This window comes from Haliotis rufescens, unplaced genomic scaffold (assembly GCF_023055435.1).
Source record: "Haliotis rufescens isolate VD_foot unplaced genomic scaffold, xgHalRufe1.0.p SCAF_41, whole genome shotgun sequence".
NCBI classification, from domain to species: Eukaryota; Metazoa; Mollusca; class Gastropoda; order Lepetellida; family Haliotidae; genus Haliotis; species Haliotis rufescens.
In genome coordinates this window covers 3,835,844-3,857,295 of record NW_025964124.1, presented here as the reverse complement: position 1 = coordinate 3,857,295, position 21,452 = coordinate 3,835,844, and the positions used below count along the sequence as shown (strand labels likewise).

General features: G+C 39.9%; 1 protein-coding gene across 5 annotated transcripts in view; it reads left to right on the top strand.

The window, feature by feature from the left end:
* The window catches only part of LOC124124966 (ankyrin repeat and KH domain-containing protein mask-like), a 239,630-nt gene that overhangs the window by 134,807 nt on the left and 83,371 nt on the right, over positions 1-21,452 (top strand). Inside the window, exons 1-2 of one of the 5 annotated variants that reach the window (XM_046488259.2) lie at positions 8,915-9,440; positions 17,595-17,667. The exons of the other annotated variants lie outside the window; for them this stretch is intronic. Of the exons in view, the coding sequence (XP_046344215.2) occupies positions 8,958-9,440; positions 17,595-17,667 (556 nt within the window). The 5' untranslated portion in view covers positions 8,915-8,957. Of the gene's footprint in view, positions 1-8,914; positions 9,441-17,594; positions 17,668-21,452 lie in introns of those variants that run through there. 5 annotated transcript variants of the gene reach the window in all.

The window sequence follows — 21,452 nt, the reverse complement described above, 5'->3', positions numbered from 1 at the left end:
CTCGAACTACAGTAGATGGAGGTTTAATCTGAAATGTGTGAGTGTTGTTGTTGATGTTGTCACTTGTGTCTTGAACTACAGTAGTTGGAGGTTTAATCTGAAATGAATGAGTGTTGTTGTTGATGTTGTCACTTGTGTCTCGAACAACAGTAGTTGGAGGTTTAATCTGAAATGTGTGAGTGTTGTTGTTGATGTTGTCACATGTCTCTCGAACTACAGTAGATGGAGGTTTAATCTGAAATGAATGAGTGTTGTTGTTGATGTTGTCACTTGTGTCTTGAACTACAGTAGTTGGAGGTTTAATCTGAAATGAATGAGTGTTGTTGATGTTGTCACTTGTGTCTCGACTACAGAAGTTAGTGGTAGGTATACCGATTTGATGGCTTCCTGATCTGTAGCTTCGATCACGAGGAGGTAAGGTGAGGTGAAATGGGGTTTAACGTCGCGTCCAACATTATTGCACTTATATATAGCGACGTGCATACACGCGCGCGCGTATTTGTGTGTGGCTGCTTGTACTAGTCCTGAATGATGCCGATTTATAGTGCTAGCTCACTGAGAAACCATGGAGTGGATAATGGTGGATCAAGGGTACATGTTGTACATTGGACATATAGACCTGGGTGTCAGGGATGGGTGGATCAAGGGTACATGTTGTACATTGGACATACAGACCTTGCTGTCAGGGATGGTAGGATCAAGGGTACATGTTGTACATTGGACATACAGACCTTGGTGTCTGCTATGGGTGGATCAAGGGTACATGTTGTACATTAGACATACAGACCTTGGTGTCGGGGATTGGTTGATCAAGGGTACATGTTGTACATTGGACATACAGATCTGGGTGTCAGGGATGGGTGGATCAAGGGTACATGTTGTACATTGGACATACAGATCTGGGTGTCAGAGATGGGTGGATCAAGGGTACATGTTGTACATTGGACATACAGACCTGGGTGTCGGGGATTGGTTGATCAAGGGTATATGTTGTACATTGGACATGCATACCTGGGTGTCAGAGATGGGTGGATCAAGGGTACATGTTCTACATTGGACATATAGACCTGGGTATCAGGGATGGGTGGATCAAGGGTACATGTTGTACATTGGACATACAGACCTTGGTGTCAGGGAAGGTAGGATCAAGGGTACATGTTGTACATTGGACATGCATACCTGGGTGTCTGCTATGGGTGGATCAAGGGTACATGTTGTACATTGGACATACAGACCTGGGTGTCTGCTACGGGTGGATCAAGGGTGCATGTTGTACATTGGACATACAGACCTGAGTGTCAGGGATGGGTGGATCAAGGGTACATGTTGTACATTGGACATACAGACCTGGGTGTCTGCTGTGGGTGGATCAAGGGTACATGTTGTACATTGGACATACAGACCTGGGTGTCTGCTATGGGTGGATCAAGGGTATATGTTGTACATTGGACATGCATACCTGGGTGTCAGAGATGGGTGGATCAAGGGTACATGTTCTACATTGGACATATAGACCTGGGTATCAGGGATGGGTGGATCAAGGGTACATGTTGTACATTGGACATACAGACCTTGGTGTCAGGGAAGGTAGGATCAAGGGTACATGTTGTACATTGGACATGCATACCTGGGTGTCTGCTATGGGTGGATCAAGGGTACATGTTGTACATTGGACATACAGACCTGGGTGTCTGCTACGGGTGGATCAAGGGTGCATGTTGTACATTGGACATACGGACCTGAGTGTCAGGGATGGGTGGATCAAGGGTACATGTTGTACATTGGACATACAGACCTGGGTGTCTGCTGTGGGTGGATCAAGGGTACATGTTCTACATTGGACATATAGACCTGGGTATCAGGGATGGGTGGATCAAGGGTACATGTTGTACATTGGACATACAGACCTTGGTGTCAGGGAAGGTAGGATCAAGGGTACATGTTGTACATTGGACATACACACCTGGGTGTCTGCTATAGGTGGATCAAGGGTACATGTTGTACATTAGACATACAGACCTGGGTGTCGGGGATTGGTTGATCAAGGGTACATGTTGTACATTGGACATACAGATCTGGGTGTCAGGGATGGGTGGATCAAGGGTACATGTTGTACATTGGACATACAGACCTGGGTCCCAGCTAACACACTACGTTTTCACAACGTTGTGGTAAAGTTGTGAATTGGTAGCGTAGTAATACAACGTTGTCACAACGTTATTATTACGTCACTGTGCAACATCGTTTCACAACGTAATAACAACGTTGCATTTTTACGTTGTGAAAACGTTGTTCATCGAATATTTCCCAACGTCTTGTTACATCGTTCCTGAAACGTTGGTGCGACGTCAACTGTCGCCTTAACAATAATTGTATGAACAAAAGTTTTACATACAAATCGACACAATTTCTGCCAAAAACAAGGCAGTAATTCATTATTTACCTATATCTTCGGAATCAGGATTTCCATCTCGTAAATAAACTAAAGTCTGTGTAAACACCTTATTATCACGTCACTCCAACGTTATGTGACAACGTAATCACAACGTAGCAAAATTACGTTGTGGAAACGTTGTGCATCGGGCGCCATGCAACGTTATGATGACAACGTTTCTCATACGTTGGTGCGACGTCAAATAGTCTTCATCGCGAAAAGCGTAAAAACAAAGGTGTTTACTCGAAATAAACTACATTTTGGCAGAAAATTACAATAATGTTAGATTTGGTTTTCACTTTTCAGCAACCCGTGCTTGTCGTAAGAGGCGATTAAACAACAGACAATGACAATAACATTTTCGCCATACATGCATGATTCGCACTTCCATCGTTGTTGAAAGGTTGTGGATTGGTAACGTCGTGATATAACGTTGTAACAACGTTATTTTAACGTCGACCTGCAACGTTATTTCACAACGTAATAACAACGTTGCACATTCACGTTGTGAAAACGTTGTGCATTGGACATCACACAACGTTTTGTAACTACGTTTCTGAAACGTCGGTGAAACGTTATTGAGTTTGCTTCTCGATAGTCATAAAGGAATAGAACTGCTTTATCAAAATCAACATGAATTTGTCAGAAAACCAAGGTAGTAATGCATTACCTTTCTATATATTCGGCATTTGAATTTTCATCTCTTAATACTAATATTTCGAGAACGTAATTGCGTATATCTGTGACAACGTTACAACAACGTTGCAAATTAACGTTGTGATAACGTTGTGCTTTGGACATTACAGTACTTTTTGTAAATGATGTTTAGGAAACCACTTGTAGATCTACCATCTCTTAGTGTTATTTTTTTTTAAACATATATATCTATTAACGAACTAAATGTTGTCACAAGCAATATTACAGTTAAAAACAATTGGCGCGTATTTTTTGCGGCGTGAGAGCGACTGCAGAAAGGTTTAGCCTGTTGCCTCGTGAAGTGACGTCAGAATGACGTCACATTGTCGCGGAAGATTTGTTGTCACTAGCCATCTTAGCTCAAACTCACTCTGGACATAATATATTACAAGCAAGTGATTGTGCAGCAACTGGAACTGGACAGATGATCTGTGAATTCGATTGAGGTAAGTAAATTTTTCAAAAATAGTCTCCGCTTGTTGATATGTTTCTGTGCATGCAGTGCGTCAAATGATCTAAATGTATCGTATTATTCAGAAGTGGCAGGGTTAAGAATGCAGTTTGCCGGTCATTTTCACTGAGCGTCAGTGTTGATATTAATATGATACGCAGAACTTGATGATAGAGGTGAAGGGGGCCCAAGACTTTTTTCCATATTATTATTTTATGGATACCAAGGGTAATTGCAAGGGCAAGCGGTATATTTTTGACCAGAATTCAATCTGGTGGCGTTTTGTGGCCGTCATATTATGTTCGGGTTTCGTTCGTAAGCGTGTAGATTTGTAAATAGGCCTAACTTATGCATCGCCTACTGACCGCACTGACAGTTATCGCCATTTCTTCTGTGTTATTTCTGAAATCATTACTATTTAAAGTTTACATGTACTAATCTTCTGACTTTGATTTTTGTGCAACAATGTGGCTCATCCAGGCCATGGGAAAGGTTAAGTAGATTTCTCTTATACAGCGAAAAGAGGGAATCAAAACAATGGAAGTATTCAGATCGACTCTCTGTAGGCTGCTAGTTATAGCCCTAGTCTAAAGTGATCAATGATGTTATGAAAAAAATCGTATTTTCGGGAAGAGACAGAAACATACTTGATGTTTCCGAAAAGGCCTAATTAGCACTGACTGAAGTAGCCTAAATGTGGATCATCAGGTTGTTGCTGCTGTCTATAAAGTTAATCATAGCAAGGTGCTTATCATGTGTATTTTTATTATTTCCGAAAAAAGAATCAATTCATCATTTTCCGATAACTAGATCTATGTCCGACTCCTTTCTAATGAAAACGAGCAAAAGTAAAACGAGTCTCTCGTCGCGCGCTATAACGGGGTGTTTGCGGTATTGTCCTCTCTGGTGATGATAAGCTAGTCGATAGTCAAAAGTTAAATATCACCATATATTGTCAGTGAGTTGGTCATCGTTTGTTGATTATTAAAGTGAGATAGGTGTAGCCAATGTGCACCAATGAAAAATACAATGGAATTGATAGCAACCATATTCTTTCGGTTTTCGATCTGCATATGTTGCCACGTAGGCTACCATACTACAGAATTATATTTAACGATATTTAACTGTATTAGATCTATGTTAATAAACGTAGTGACAAATAAATTTCAATAAATATTTAGAGCTGTTTCAACTTCGTCTGGTATTGTATAAGCTATTGCATTTTGTTTATTTCCCCATGTTTCTAATCTTTGTAAATGTTAGAACATATATAACTATCCTGGCATATTAATATGGAAAATATTAAGGTAGATCTAAGTATTAAAAAAAATCACAGTTTTAATTAGGATAAATACCCCAAAGTGTTAACACTTTTATCACTTATTGGTGGGCCAATTCATAATTCATATTCAACATTCTTGCTTCAAATATGGGAACTATTTATTTTATTTGGCAATATATATTTTTCATTTATGTACATATTTTTCAAATAAGGTTTTAGAAACTTGGCCATGATATTCACTTGAATCACTAGTTTGAGTGTACAGCAGAAAGGTAAAGTTACTGCTTTTGAAAAACTACAGTTGATCTGTTGACTGATAAAACTTTTTGCCAATATTACTATCAGTTACATCATACTCTATTAGTCTAAGTAAATGGGATTTATCTATACAGTACTGGTTTATTTAAGAATGTGATACTTTGTGGTTTCTGTTTTTCTTTCAGGTGGAGAAAACAGTATTGTGGGAGCGTATTTGTTTAAAGTACATATCACTGACAGAAAGGTATGTCTGATTCAATAATATATACAAACATCTTCAAGAATTAAAATTTAGATGATTCTTATTTAATTATACCCACAATCTAAAAGGGCGGGGGTATAAAGTTACACCAATGATTCAGTGCTAAAAGCTTTTCTGCTTATGTATGATCCAAGAGCATCATGGTATTAGTGTCAGCGCCTTCGCACTTTCAGCAGTTTTTAACAGTTTAAAGACTGACATCAGACATCAAAACATTATTTTGGGGAATGCAACCGTTATTTTGTTATGTCAGAAATATGTCCCTTGCCTTGCCATTTTATAACATTTGTGTCATTTTTTATTCAGTTACCAAGGCATAAGGAGAGACTGAGGATACAGTTGGAGATCATCCCTGTGACTTTTCATTTGAGGACTGAAAAGGCTCCCCAGCAACTCAGCCCAAGTTCTGACTTGTCATTTAACAAATAAATAAAGGTCACCTCAACCAGAGTTCTATTGTCATTTCATTTACCTAATGGATCTTAGGACATCAGATGCATAGACTATTCTGTTTGTCACAGTGTTGCTCTCAATGCTGAATGTATGAGGTAAGGCCAAGGTAATTTAAATGTTTCAATTTGTGCAGGGCTTATTGTTTGATGGTTTTTAATTTGCAAATTCGTGGGAAAATCCAATATCTTTTAATTGTGTTGAAACATTTGTGAACAATTTGCACATAGCCTTGAAAATTGTTTTGGAAAATGAATATTATATTACCAAATTGTACATGTAATTTAAAACATTTAGATGTATATCTTGGCCGTATTTCAAACTCTGCCAAAAGAGAGTGCATTTCATTGACTTGCTGTTTCATGGATAGGGTTAAAGTGAATTCAGTTTGCAGAATGTATTTCTTGGTACCTGACGTCTTAACTAGATTGGTACAAACTTTTCAGGCTGCCTGGGAGGTATTGAGGAATAAAACAGGCGTTAATCTACATGGACATTGCAACAACGTGCTGCAATGCCTGTAGTGTCGCCATATGTAAACAGTATGCGATACCTACGTTGTCGCGACGTAAAAAATGGACGTTGTGACAACGTCTTGATTTGGTTGTATTTTGGTTTACGCACAACGTCGTAGCAACCAATCTGGGAGTCTACAGAATTACGTTGTGACAACGTAACATCACAACGTTGTAGCAACGAAAAGTAAACGTTGTCACAACGTTGTAACAACGTAGAATTGTTGGCTGGGTACGTTGTCGCGACGTTTTGGTTAAACGTTGTAGCAATGTAAAAAATGGACGTTGTGACAACGTCTTGATTTGGTTGTATTTTGGTTTACGCACAACGTTGTAGCAACCAATCTGGGAGTCTACAGATTTACGTTGTGACAACGTAACATCACAACGTTGTAGCAACGAAAAGTCAACGTTGTCACAACGTTGTCACAACGTAGAATTGTTTGCTGGGGTGTCGGGGATTGGTTGATCAAGGGTATATGTTGTACATTGGACATGCATACCTGGGTGTCAGAGATGGGTGGATCAAGGGTACATGTTGTACATTGGACATACATACCAGGGTGTCAGGGATGGGTGGAACAAGGGTACATGTTGTACATTTGACATACATACTTGGGTGTCTGCTATGGGCGGATAAAGGGTACATGTTGTACATTGGACATACAGACCTTGCTGTCAGGGAAGGTAGGATCAAGGGTACATGTTGTACATTGGACATGCATACCTGGGTGTCTGCTATGGGTGGATCAAGGGTACATGTTGTACATTGGACATACAGACCTGGGTGTCTGCTACGGGTGGATCAAGGGTGCATGTTGTACATTGGACATACAGACCTGGGTGTCTGCTACGGGTGGATCAAGGGTACATGTTGTACATTGGACATACAGACCTGGGTGTCTGCTACGGGTGGATCAAGGGTACATGTTGCACATTGGACATACAGACCTGGGTGTCTGCTACGGGTGGATCAAGGGTACATGTTGTACATTGGACATACAGACCTGGGTGTCGGGGATGGGTTGATCAAGGGTACATGTTGTACATTGGACATACAGACCTGGGTGTCTGCTACGAGTGGATCAAGGGTACATGTTGTACATTGGACATACAGACCTGAGTGTCTGCTATGGGTGGATCAAGGGTACATGTTGTACATTGGACATACAGACCTGGGTGTCGGGGATGGGTTGATCAAGGGTACATGTTGTACATTGGACATACAGACCTTGGTGTCAGGGATGGGTGGATCAAGGGTACATGTTGTACATTGGACATACAGACCCGAGTGTCTGCTATGGGTGGATCAAGGGTACATGTTGTACATTGGACATACAAACCTGGGTGTCAGGGATGGGTGTAACAAGGGTACATGTTGTACATTGGACATACAAACCTGGGTGTCAGGGATGGGTGGATCAAGGGTACATGTTGTACATTGGACATACATATATGGGTGTCTGCTATGGGTGTAACAAGGGTACATGTTGTACATTGGACATACAAACCTGGGTGTCAGGGATGGGTGGATCAAGGGTACATGTTGTACATTGGACATACATATATGGGTGTCTGCTATGGGTGGTTCAAGGGTACATGTTGTACATTGGACATACAGACCTGAGTGTCAGGGATGGGTGGATCAAGGGTACATGTTGTACATTGGATATACAGACCTGAGTGTCAGGGATGGGTGGATCAAGGGTACATGTTGTACATTGGACATACAGACCTGGGTGTCTGCTACGGGTGGATCAAGGGTACATGTTGTACATTGGACATACAGACCTGGGTGTCGGGGATGGGTGGATCAAGGGTACATGTTGTACATTGGACATACAGACCTGAGTGTCTGCTATGGGTTGATCAAGGGTACATGTTGTACATTGGACATACAGACCTGAGTGTCTGCTATGGGTTGATCAAGGGTACATGTTATACATTGGACATACAGACCTGGGTGTCTGCTATGGCTGGATCAAGGGTACATGTTGTACATTGGACATACAGACCTGAGTGTCAGGGATGGGTGGATCAAGGGTACATGCTGTACATTGGACATACAGACCTGGGTGTCTGCTGTGGGTGGATCAAGGGTACATGTTGTACATTGGACATACAGACCTGGGTGTCTGCTATGGGTGGATCAAGTGCACATGTTGTACACTGGGCATACAGATATGGGTGTATGCTATGGGTGGATGAAGTGTTCATGTTGTACATTGGACATACAGAACTTGGTGTCGGGGATGGGTAATATGTAATTTCCACAGCGTGAGACAAACAGAAGTAATTCACGCACATTATTAATAAAAAAGGGTTGGGTCGAGATTGATTAATGTACACAAGAAATATATGTCAAGTTACTTTAATAGTGATTATACTCTCAACACGAGACTATCTGTGGCAAAATATTTGTATGAAACACAATACCCTGATGAAGCTACCTGCCTTATTTGGCTCTGTGGTGCCACATGTATGCACAGGAATTTTCTGTCAGAGCATTCCTGAGTTGGCTTTTTGTCAAACACTTCGGACTAAGCTCCATGTTGATCCAGCACCAAGTCAGTCTTCTCGTAACTGCGGAGACCTAAACATATCTCTACATGATGGAACTAACAAGAGTTGTATTGGTCAGTCTTGTGTTGCTGTGTGGTGTCAGAGACGCGCATGCTGTAAAAAACGTCGCTAGAAAACTAAAGCTGATGCATAATGAGATCAAAGCGTTGAAACGCACAATTGTTGATTTGGAGACTGAAATGAGTGACAACTTTGAGTTGCTGGAGTCATCACTGAAAGAAGAACTGACTGACACGTTTCTCCCTGCCTTGATAAAGCCTCTAGTGAAGCAAGCGATTACTGACATCCTGAAAGAAAAATACATTGAGAATATCATCAGCGGACGGGTTCTTGAAGTCGTTAAAAGCCTAAAAGCAAGTATTTATACCACGAAGACACAATTTCAATCAGTTAAACGAGAGATCAGACAAGTTAAACGTGAAAGGGACTCGTACAAAGATAGTCTTGACAGACTTCGAGGCGAGCTGACCAAGGACACCCATAGGGACTTTCAGGGAATACAGCAAAGGGTGAGTACAGGCACTCACACACTTTACACGTTCACCTATATCAGAGCCTGGTATTTTTAATCAGAACCAGTCTATTTAATAAGCAAGGAACCTACTACAAGGTGCTCTATGAATATTCATGAGCCTGTGTGTATTTGTTATCTATCACTTGTTGTTGTCAATGTTAACCTGCTGCTTATCACACCATGTCATGCATATATGTCTCTCATCGCTTGGTTGTTGTCGCTTCAGCTTGATAAGGTTGGGTAATCGGCCAGGGTTAGGGTGTCGGGTAATCTGTTGACTGTTTCGCCCCATCGCGAATGCAGACAGTGAACATATTGTGTTTACCACTCCAAACACTAACTGCTTCCATCGGCAAGGAGCGGCAAGAAATGTCATGTGTAAATATGACAGTGCAAAATTAAGTCGATTTCCAAAGGAATATTTAGCTTTTAAAAAATCAATAAAGGCCTTACGGGGAAAGTCAACATTGGGTTTACTGGGCATGTCAACATAGGGTTAACTGGGCATGTCAACATTGGGTTTACTGGGCATGTCAACATAGGGTTTACTGGGCATGTCAACATTGGGCTTACTGGGCATGTCAACATAGGGTTAACTGGGCATGTCAACATTGGGTTTACTGGGCATGTCAACATAGGGTTTACTGGGCATGTCAACATTGGGCTTACTGGGCATGTCAACATAGGGTTAACTGGGCATGTCAACATTGGGTTTACTGGGCATATCAACATTGGGTTTACTGTGCATGTCAACATAGGGTTTACTGGGCATATCAACATTGGGTTTACTGGGCATGTCAGCATAGGATTTACAGGGCATGTCAACATTGGGTTTACTGGGCATGTCAACATAGGGTTTACAGGGCATGTCAACATAGGGTTTACTGGGCATGTCAACATTGGGTTTACTGGGCATGTCAACATAGGGTTTACTGTGCATGTCAACATAGGATTTACTGGGCATATCAACATTGGGTTTACTGTGCATGTCAACATTGGATTTACAGGGCATGTCAACATTGGGTTTACTGGGCATGTCAACATTGGGTTAACTGGGCATGTGAACATAGGATTTACAGGGCATGTCAACATTTGGTTTACTGGGCATGTCAACATTGGGTTTACTGGGCATGTCAACATTGGGCTTACTGGGCATGTCAACATTGGGTTTACTGGGCATGTCAACATAGGGTTTACTGGGCATGTCAACATTGGGCTTACTGTGCATGTCAACATAGGGTTTACTGGGCATGTCAACATTGGGTTTACTGGGCATGTCAACATTGGGTTTACTGGGCATGTCAACATTGGGCTTACTGGGCATGTCAACATAGGGTTTACTGGGCATGTCAACATTGGGCTTACTGGGCATGTCAACATTGGGTTTACTGGGCATGTCAACATAGGGTTTACTGGGCATGTCAACATTTGGTTTACTGGACATGTCAACATAGGGTTTACTCGGCATGTCAACATTGGGTTTACTGGGCATGTCAACATTGGGTTTACTGGGCATGTCAACATAGGGTTTACTTGGCATGTCAACATAGGGTTTACTGGCATGTCAACATAGGGTTTACTGGGCATGTCAACATAGGGTTTACTGGGCATGTCAACATTTGGTTTACTGGGCATGTCAACATAGGGTTTACAGGGCATGTCAACATAGGGTTTACTGGGCATGTCAACATAGGGTTTACTGGGCATGTCAACATAGGGTTTACTGGCTTACATACAATTTGTTCCCTGGCTGCATATCGATCAATAAAATAATGTGTGTTTTAACATAACCACTGTTTAGTGTCGATTCCAGATTAGAACTTTAAGTTTAACCAGAAATGTGTACGCAAACGAACTCAGAGTGAAGCCAGCAAATAACAAAGAAATGTGCCATTCACAATTTCTACAGGAAAAATTGCTAGGTTAACAAATCTATAAAAAAAAATACTGCAAAATAATTAGAATGACAATACACAATATGGTGGTAGTACAAAATTCAATGGCAGTACATTTACAATGACAGTAAAAAAATCAAAATAATAGCAATTGTAATAGCAATAAAGTCAGAGATAATAATATTCACCAAGCAGCAAGAATGGTCAAGCTTCCAAATTAGGCCCAGGTTGAATATCCAGGGTGAAAATAGTATCTTCACACAGCCGATGGACATGGTGTAATGTGAGATGAGAGAGGCATGTTATTTCCCATTTATACACTCCATATACCTTATAGAAAGTTCAATACTATTTCGTGTTCGTCTATAGCTGTTCTAGAAGATTCCAGATTGTACTTGAACCCAAAAGCATCAACATACAGTAACTTCCACACAACTGCTTACATTATCTGGAGAAACATTCCTGACAACGGATTATTATTAAAACACAATGTCATGAATTTCTACTGAATCCTTACATAAACAATGCAATCCAATTGCAACACTGCCAAATTACACAACCAATTAGAGGCCTTGCATCACCATTATTTTAACACTATATGAATTGAAAGCACTACTGTCTATACTCAGGTATGTGTCAGGTAAATACTCCTGTACATACTCAACCTGTCAGGCAAATACTCCTGTATATACTCAACCTGTCATGTAAATATTCCTGTATATACTCAAACTGGCAGGTAAATACTCCTGTATATACTCAACCTGTCGGGTCAATACTCCTGTCTATACTCAACCTGAAAGGTAAATACTCCTATCTATACTCAACATGTCAGGTAAATACTCCTGTCTATACTAAACCTGAAAGGTAAATACTCCTATCTATACTCAACCTGTCAGGTAAATACTATTGTATATACTCAACCTGTCAGGTAAATACTCCTGTACATAGACAAACTGTCAGGTAAATACTCCTGCATATACTCAACCTGTCAGGTAAATACTCCTGTATTTACTCAAACTGTCAGGTAAATACTCCTGAATATACACAAACTGTCAGATAAATACTCATGTATATACTAAAATAAAACTGTCAGGTAAATACTGCTGTCTATACTCAACCTGTCAGGTAAATACTCCTGTCAAAACTCAACCTGTCAGGTAAATACTCCAGTATATACTCAAACTGTCAGGCAAATACTCCTGTATATACTCAACCTGTCATGTAAATATTCCTGTATATACTCAAACTGGCAGGTAAATACTCCTGTATATACTCAACCTGTCGGGTCAATACTCCTGTCTATACTCAACCTGAAAGGTAAATACTCCTGTCTATACTCAACATGTCAGGTAAATACTCCTATCTATACTCAACATGTCAGGTAAATACTCCTGTCTATACTAAACCTGAAAGGTAAATACTGCTGTCTATACTCAACCTGTCACGTAAATACTCCTGTCAAAACTCAACCTGTCAGGTAAATACTCCTGTATATACTCAAACTGTCAGGAAAATACTCCTGTATATACTCAAACTGTCAGATAAATACTCCTGTATATACTCAAACTATCAGTTAATACTCCTGTACATACTCAACCTGTCAAATAAATACTTCTGTATATAATGAAACTGGCAGGTAAATACTGATGTATATACTCATCATGTCAGGTAAATACTCCTGTATATACTCAAACTGTCAGGAAAATACTCCTGTATATACTCAAACTGTCAGATAAATACTCCTGTATATACTCAAACTATCAGTTAATACTCCTGTACATACTCAACATGTCAGGTAAATACTACTGTCTATACTCAACCTGACAGGTAAATACTCCTGTACATACTCACCTGTCAGGTAAATACTACTGTATATACTCAACCTGTCAGGTAAATACTCCTGTACATACTCACCTGTCAGGTAAATACTACTGTCTATACTAAACCTGTCAGGTAAATACTCCTGTACATACTCACCTGTCAGGTAAATACTACTGTATATACTTAATCTGTCAGGTAAATACGCATGTATATACTCAAACTGTCATGTACATACTCCTGTATATACACAAACTGTCAGGTAAATACTCTTGTATATACACAAACTGTCAGGTAAATACTCCTGTATATACACAAACTGTTCACGTAAATACTCTTGTATATACACAAACTGTCAGATAAATACTCCTGTATATACTAAACCTGTCAGGTAAATACTCCTGTATATACTGAACCTGTGAGGTAAATACTCCTGTATATACTCAAACTATCAGTTAATACTCATGTATATACTCAACCTCTCAGGTAAATACTTCTGTATATACTCAACCTGTCAGGTAAATACTCCTGTATATACACAAACTGTCAGGTAAATACTCCTGTATATACTAAACCTGTCAGAATAATACTCCTGTATATACTAAACCTGTCAGGTAAATACTCCTGTATATACTCAACCTGTCAGGTAAATACTCCTTTATATTCTCAACCTGTCAGGTAAATACTATTGTATATACTCAAACTGTCAGGTAAATACTCCTGTATATACACAAACTGTCAGGTAAATACTCCTGTATATACTAAACCTGTCAGGTAAATACTCCTGTCTCTACTAAACCTGTCAGGTAAATACTCCTGTACATAGACAAACTGTCAGGTAAATACTCCTGCACATACTCAACCTGTCAGGTAAATACTCCTGTATATGCTCAAACTGTCAGTTAAATACTCCTGTATATACTAAACTAAACCTGTCAGGTAAATACTTCTGTATATACACAAACTGTCAGGTAAATACTCCTATATGTACTCAAACTGTCAGGTAAATACTCCTGTATATACACAAACTGTCAGGTAAATACTCCTGTATATACACAAACTTTCAGATAAATACTAATGTATATACTCAACCCGTTAGGTAAATAATCCTATATATTCTCAACCTGTCAGGTGAAAAACTACTGTATATACTCAAACTGTGAGGTAAATACTACTGTCTATACTCAACCTGTCAGATAAATACCCCTGTACATAGACAAACTGTCAGGTAAATACTCCTGCATATACTCAACTGTCAGATAAATACCCCTGTATATACTAAACTAAACCTGTCTGGTAAATACTCCTGTCTATACTCAACCTGTCAGGTAAATACTCCTGTATATACTAAACCTGTCAGGTAAATATTCTTGTATATACTCACCATGTCATGTAAATACTCCTGTATATACTCAACCTGTCAGGTAAATACTCAACCTCTCAGGTAAATACTTCTGTCTATACTGAAACTGGCAGGTAAATACTCCTGTATATACTCAACCTGTCAAGTAAATACTCCTGTATATACTAAACCTGTCAGGTAAATACTCCTGTCTATACTAAACCTGTCAGGTAAATACTCCTGCACATGGACAAACTGTCAGGTAAATACTCCTGTATATACTAAACCTGTCAGGTAAATACTCCTGTCAAAACTAAACCTATCAGGTAAATACTCCTTTCTATACTAAACTAAACCTGTCAGGTAAATACTCCTGTATATACTAAACCTGTCAGGTAAATACTACTGTCAAACAAACTCAACCTGTCAGGTAAATACTCCTGTATATACTCAACCTGTCAGGTAAATACTCCTGTATATACTCACCATGTCAGGTAAATACTCCTGTATGTACACAAACTGGCAGGTAAATACTCAACCTGTCAGTTAAATACTTCTGTATATACTGAAACTGGCAGGTAAATACTCATGTATTTACACAAACTGTCAGATAAATACTCCTGTATATACTCAAACTGTCAGGTAAATACTCCTTTATATTCTCAACCTGTCAGGTACATATTCCTTTAAATGCTCAACCTCTCAGGTAAATACTCCTGTATATACTCAAACTGTCAATTAAATACTCATGTAAATACTCAACCTTTCAGGTAAATACTCCTTTATATACTCAAACTGTCAGGTAAATACTCCTGTATATACACAAACTGTCAGATAAATACCCCTGTATTTTCTAAACTAATCTTGTCTGGTAAATACTCCTGTCTATACTCAACCTGTCAGGTAAATACTCCTGTATATACTCACCATGTCATGTAAATACTCCTGTATATACACAAACTGTCAGGTAAGAATCCTGTTTATACTAAACCTGTAACGTAAATACTCCTGTATATACTAAACTTGTCAGATAAATACTAATGTATATACTCAACCCGACAGGTAAATAATCCTTTATATTCTCAACCTGTCAGGTAAATAACTACTGTATATACTCAAACTGTGAGGTAAATGCTACTGTCTATACTCAACCTGTCAGATAAATACCCCTGTATATACTCAACCTGTCAGGTAAATACTCCTGTATATACACAAACTATTAGGTAAATACTCATGTATATACTAAACCTGTAACGTAAATACTCCTGTATATACTAAACTTGTCAGGTAAATACTCCTGTATATACACAAACTGTCAGGTAAATACGGATGTATTTTCTCAAACTTGTCAGGTAAATACTCCTGTATATACACAAACTGTCAGGTAAATACTCCTGTATATACTCAAACTGTCAGGCAAATACTCCTGTATATACACAAACTGTCAGGTAAATACTCATGTATATACACAAACTGTTCAGCTAAATACTCCTGTATATACACAAACTGACAGGTAAATACTCCTGTATATACACAAACTGTCAGATAAATACTAATGTATATACTCAACCTGTCAGATAAATACCCCTGTATATACTCAACCTGTCAGGTAAATACTACTGTACATACTCAACCTGTCAGGTAAATACTACTGTCTATACTCAACCTCTCAGGTAAATACTCCTGTACATAGACAAACTGTCAGGTAAATACTCCTGCATATACTCAACATGTGAGGTAAATACTCCTGTATATACTCAAACTGTCAGGTAAATACTCCTGTTTATACACAAACTGTCAGATAAATACCCCTGTATATACTAAACTAAACCTGTCTGGTAAATACTCCTGTCTATACTCAACCTGTCAGATAAATACTCCTGTATATACTCACCATGTCCTGTAAATACTCCTGTATATACTCAAACTGGCAGGTAAATACTCAACCTCTCACGTAAATACTTCTGTATATACTGAAACTGGCAGGTAAATACTCATGTATATACTAAACCTGTCAGGTAAATACTCCTGTATATCCTCAAACTGGTAGGTAAATACTCCTGTATATCCTCAAACTGGCAGGTATCAGTGGTTTATCCGCTATCGTATTGGGAAAAACAAACTTTCCTCTCTCTCATGAAAAACATGTGCGATGCCGCCAGTCTCCAAACATCGAAACGACTCACAAATCACTCTGCGCGCAAACTCCTTGTGCAAAAGTTGAATGACAAGAATGTTCCGCCAAATCAAATAATGCAGATAACTGGCCACAAAAACATCCATTCTGTGAACAATTACTGCCATATTAATCCTGACCAGCACAAGCAAATATCCAACATCATTTCACGAAACACTCCATCCCACACTGTGACATCCCAGCTTGTTGATGAAACTCCCGTCATGCAGAGCGGCCCCTCGCGTTATGTCCAAAACGACAGTAGACAACAGTCAGCGGTCTCAAATAATAAATGTTTCTGGTGGTGTCAACACTATGTTTGCTGGCAACATTACTGGTGCAAACATAACAGTTAATCTCGCTAAACACCCAAGCCCGGTCCCAGTCACAAGACGCCGGGTTGTCATCGAAAGTGATAGTGACACCGACTAATGCATCTACTCTGACCTCGTCACGTTAATCGGTATTTGCCTCGCCAAAGGCTCGTCAAATACCGATTAACTAAGACTCGGTTGTTATTTCCCATATTAAAAAACACTCGTGATGAATCCTCTATATATACTAGTGCTCAACCTGTCAGGTAAATACTCCTGTATATACTAGTACTCAACCAAAATACTCTTTCGAAATGACATAATGGACCGTTGTCCCAGTTTTGCGGGGTCGGTCCGGTAGCCTAGTGGATAAAGTGTTCGCTCGTCACGCCGAAGACCCGGGTTCGATTCCGAAGCCCATTTCTGGTGTCCCCCGCCGTGATATTGCTGGAATATTGCTAAAAGCAGCGTAAAACCTCACTCACTCCCAGGTTTGCTGATTTCGTTATAATATTTTCTTTGTATTTGTGTTATTAGTATGATGAGTTTATGAGTGTGTCAATAAATTGATCCACCAGACTAAACTTGAATTTCATCATTACAGATACAGGAACTTGAGGACCGTGATGCGCTGCGTGAGAAACAAATCCAAGACTTGACGGAACAGATACAGAAAGGTTGGATTTCTATAATCTTTTGGGAATATTGAAAACTGTCATGTGGTGATACCAGGTGTTTGTGAAAAGGGGAGTCAAATAAGGGAATTGTGTCGGACATCAGTTTTGTCACTGACGCGTCAAATTTGGAAATTTTCCTCCACATGGTTACAATAAAGCTTTTTGAAAGGTTTACTGAGGCCTTGAACGTTGTAACCTTGATCAAACAACTTTTGGGCAAGCGTCAGATGACGGTCTTTGAAATCTTGGCAGAAAGAGCGTAGTTGATTGTACCTAAAAATTTGTAAAATATAAACACCAAAGGCGTCCTGTGTTTCTAATGGCGACAGAAAACGTCATTAACACTTCTAACACTGTACAGTTGACATGATACACCAGTCCTGTGTTTATAATGGTGGCGGGGAGTGCCATTAACACTTGTAACACTGTACAGTAGACATGATACACCAGTCCTGTGTTTATAATGGTGGCGGGGAGTGCCATTAACACTTGTAACACTGTACAGTAGACATGATACACCAGTCCTGTGTTTATAATGGTGGCGGGGAGTGCCATTAACACTTGTAACACTGTACAGTAGACATGATACACCAGTCCTGTGTTTATAATGGTGGCGGGGAGTGCCATTAACACTTGTAACACTGTACAGTAGACATGATACACCAGTCCTGTGTTTATAATGGCGGCGGGGAGTGCCATTAACACTTGTAACACTGTACAGTAGACATGATACACCAGTCCTGTGTTTATAATTGCGGCGGGGAGTGCCATTAACACTTGTAACACTGTGCACTAGACATGATACACCAGGCCTGTGTTTCTAATGGCGGCGGGAAGCGTCATTAACACTTCTAACACTGTACAGTAAACATGATACACCAGCACTGTGCTTCATTAACACCTCGTGGTTGAAGCCATGATTGTATGAACAACCTTTAAGGAGAGAACTTTTCTATCAGTCCCTTGTCATATGCTTCACAAGTACCTCGCTAAGAAACATCAGAGATTAAGTTGGACACATACCGGCACATATTATTCGCGAAATAAAATACGTCTCTCCATCTTTTGTTTAGTTCTAAAAGTGATGTTAAGTTACTTAAATAACTCAAATCTCCTCACTGAATCTTATCGCTGACAACTATACTTACATCTAGTATCAATCATCTCGAGCATCTCGCCCTTAACCAACTCGATTTGCGTGCGCATCACGTCATGACACGTTCACCGCCAAGTGATAGAGCAAAAATATTGCGGGTTGCCTAATACTTTACAGGAATGTGATTGACTTCGTGCATGTGAGGCGGAAAGACTGGCAGTTAAGGCTAGGGGCACTCAGAGGTGGACAAACTCCTCTCCTCGTTACATGGCTTATATGCGGCCTTAGATTGAATTCTCTCAATCAGTGACTCACTATTAACTCAAATGTGTTACATCTGTCGTATAACTGACCTGCCATGCACATGCTTTACATATCGTTAATAAACTATACCGTATGTCCGCCTGTAACAATGGCACACGACGTACCAAACAGAATCGTTTTGCTTCATTTTTTATTCATTCACAATCTGTCATTTTCGTGAAGGCACGTCCTATTAAAGGATTAAGGCATGCCCTTTTACTATTAACAAAGGCTATTTCCAAGGGAAAATAATACCTGCATGTCAAAATGTTTCTACAGGACGATGATCTCACTGTCTCACGCTCATTATTGCGGTAAAATTTCTTACAAATGTCTTGCATTCGGGGTTGAACAGCTTACAAAAGTCGAAAAACTACAAAATATGACCTGTTATTGGCAATTGTTTAAAGAAATAGAAATGCATGTACTTTCTACTCAATTACCCTAAAGGCATTATTTCCATTACCCACGCATCCCATAGATTTTTCAGAAAACTATTACATATAATTGAAAAAACAAACTGTTCAAGGGAGAAAATGTTATTGCAGTAAGAGCATATGCCACCATACAGTGCGGGCGCTACCCATAGGTCAGGACATGCTCATCCTTTTCGCGAACACCTGGTGTCATCACTGATTTTCAGTGGTCATTCACATAATCTTTACCGCTTTTTGCCCTCTATCCAAAATGGAATCTGTTTCGGCGGATAATCTAGATTAGTTATTCTCTTGCATTGAGGGGGCGGTCGGGTAGCCTAGTGGTTAAAGCGTTCGCTCGTCACGCCGACGACCCGGATTCGATTCCCGACATGGGTACAATGTGTGAAGCCCATTTCTGGTGTCCCCCGCCGTGATTTTGCTGGAATATTGCTAAAAGCGGCGTAAAATCATACTCACTCACTCACTCTTGCATTGACAATTTATATATTTGCAGTCACGAGTCTAGTTTCATCACTTGGCCTAGTTGGCCTTACCTCAATCGGCTCGATCGTTCGTTCCTGTAAATGTGGAAAAACACAAAGTAAAATAGTATACATTGAGAGGTGGATCCTTGAAATGGCAGTTGTCCCGTGTAGACTTATGATATAGACACAATAGTTTTGTTTTCGGGCTAAATACATTAGGCCCAGTTGCATGGAATGTTGTCTGCCATTTTCATTTGGCGTTAATTTGGTTTACCATTAATATAGACATTTTGCTGAACGGAGACATTTATCACCAAATACATTCAGCTTTAAAAGCGCCCGAAAAGTACGAATAATTAATATAACTCTATAGTATACAAACATAGGGGTAGATGTCAGTAGTTTTTATATTTGTAGGGAAGTTGTCGAATGAAACACGTTCTACGCATGCGCAGTTCTTTCTTTCGGTCAAAGCCGAACGCTGTCTGCAGATCCGTATTTTCTTACACAGACAGCACAGAGGGGTCAGTGGCGGTGGAACCCCCCTTGTCGAAACATTAAAGTAGAAAATTATTTTGAAGCATAAATGAAAATATTATCATTTGATTATTTATACGTCCTTAGTGTGATAAAGGTGCCTGACATATCTGTGAAAGGTATCTTTGTATGACACGCGGAGTGAGTGAGTGAGTGAGTGAGTGAGTGAGTATACTTTTAGCATTATTCCAGCAATATCACAGCGGGACACGCGAAGTAACAAGAATCTGTGACAAGTAATAGACGGAAATTGATCAGCAAAAATCCTTCCGCCGCACATGTGTTGGGTGAGTTGGTTTAAACGCCGCTTTAAACATTATTGCAGTTATATCACGACGTGTCAGCTTAATGGGGAGCTAAGCCCTAAGTGATGCAGGTCTCAGACGTCTACCACTTCGGTGAAACCCACGAGCACGGGTATGGTGCTGACAAACCTAGAAACATAATCGGGACGAACCGGGATTCGAACCCACAATCGCGCCCTATAGAAGACCGGGCCACCCGTGTAAACCGACAGACCACTTTACATCAGGCTCATCATTTTCAACATCGATGTCTCCGAATCATCGCCTCCATCGTCTTACACATCATTGGTACCCACGAGTTCTTCAACCCACAATCCCCTAACCGCATTCACATAGTCATTCCAATTATTTAAATAAATGTGAATTCAGATTTAGGATAAGGATTTGGAGAGCAAACTTTCCACCGTTCTGAGTCCCGTTTCAAAACAATTGTTTGCCTGATAACTCGGAAGATAATGTTTGCAGGACCGCACTGTCGATAGGTTTCTAACGCCCTGTAGAAATATAGAATCTGATCATGGATACAGGAGTTATAGTTGTTATATGACAGACGCCGAAATAACCACACATGATGAAACATTGTCACCTTTCTGAGTTCCATTTTGAAAAAACTCGTCTTCCTGATTGAATTGTCAGAACC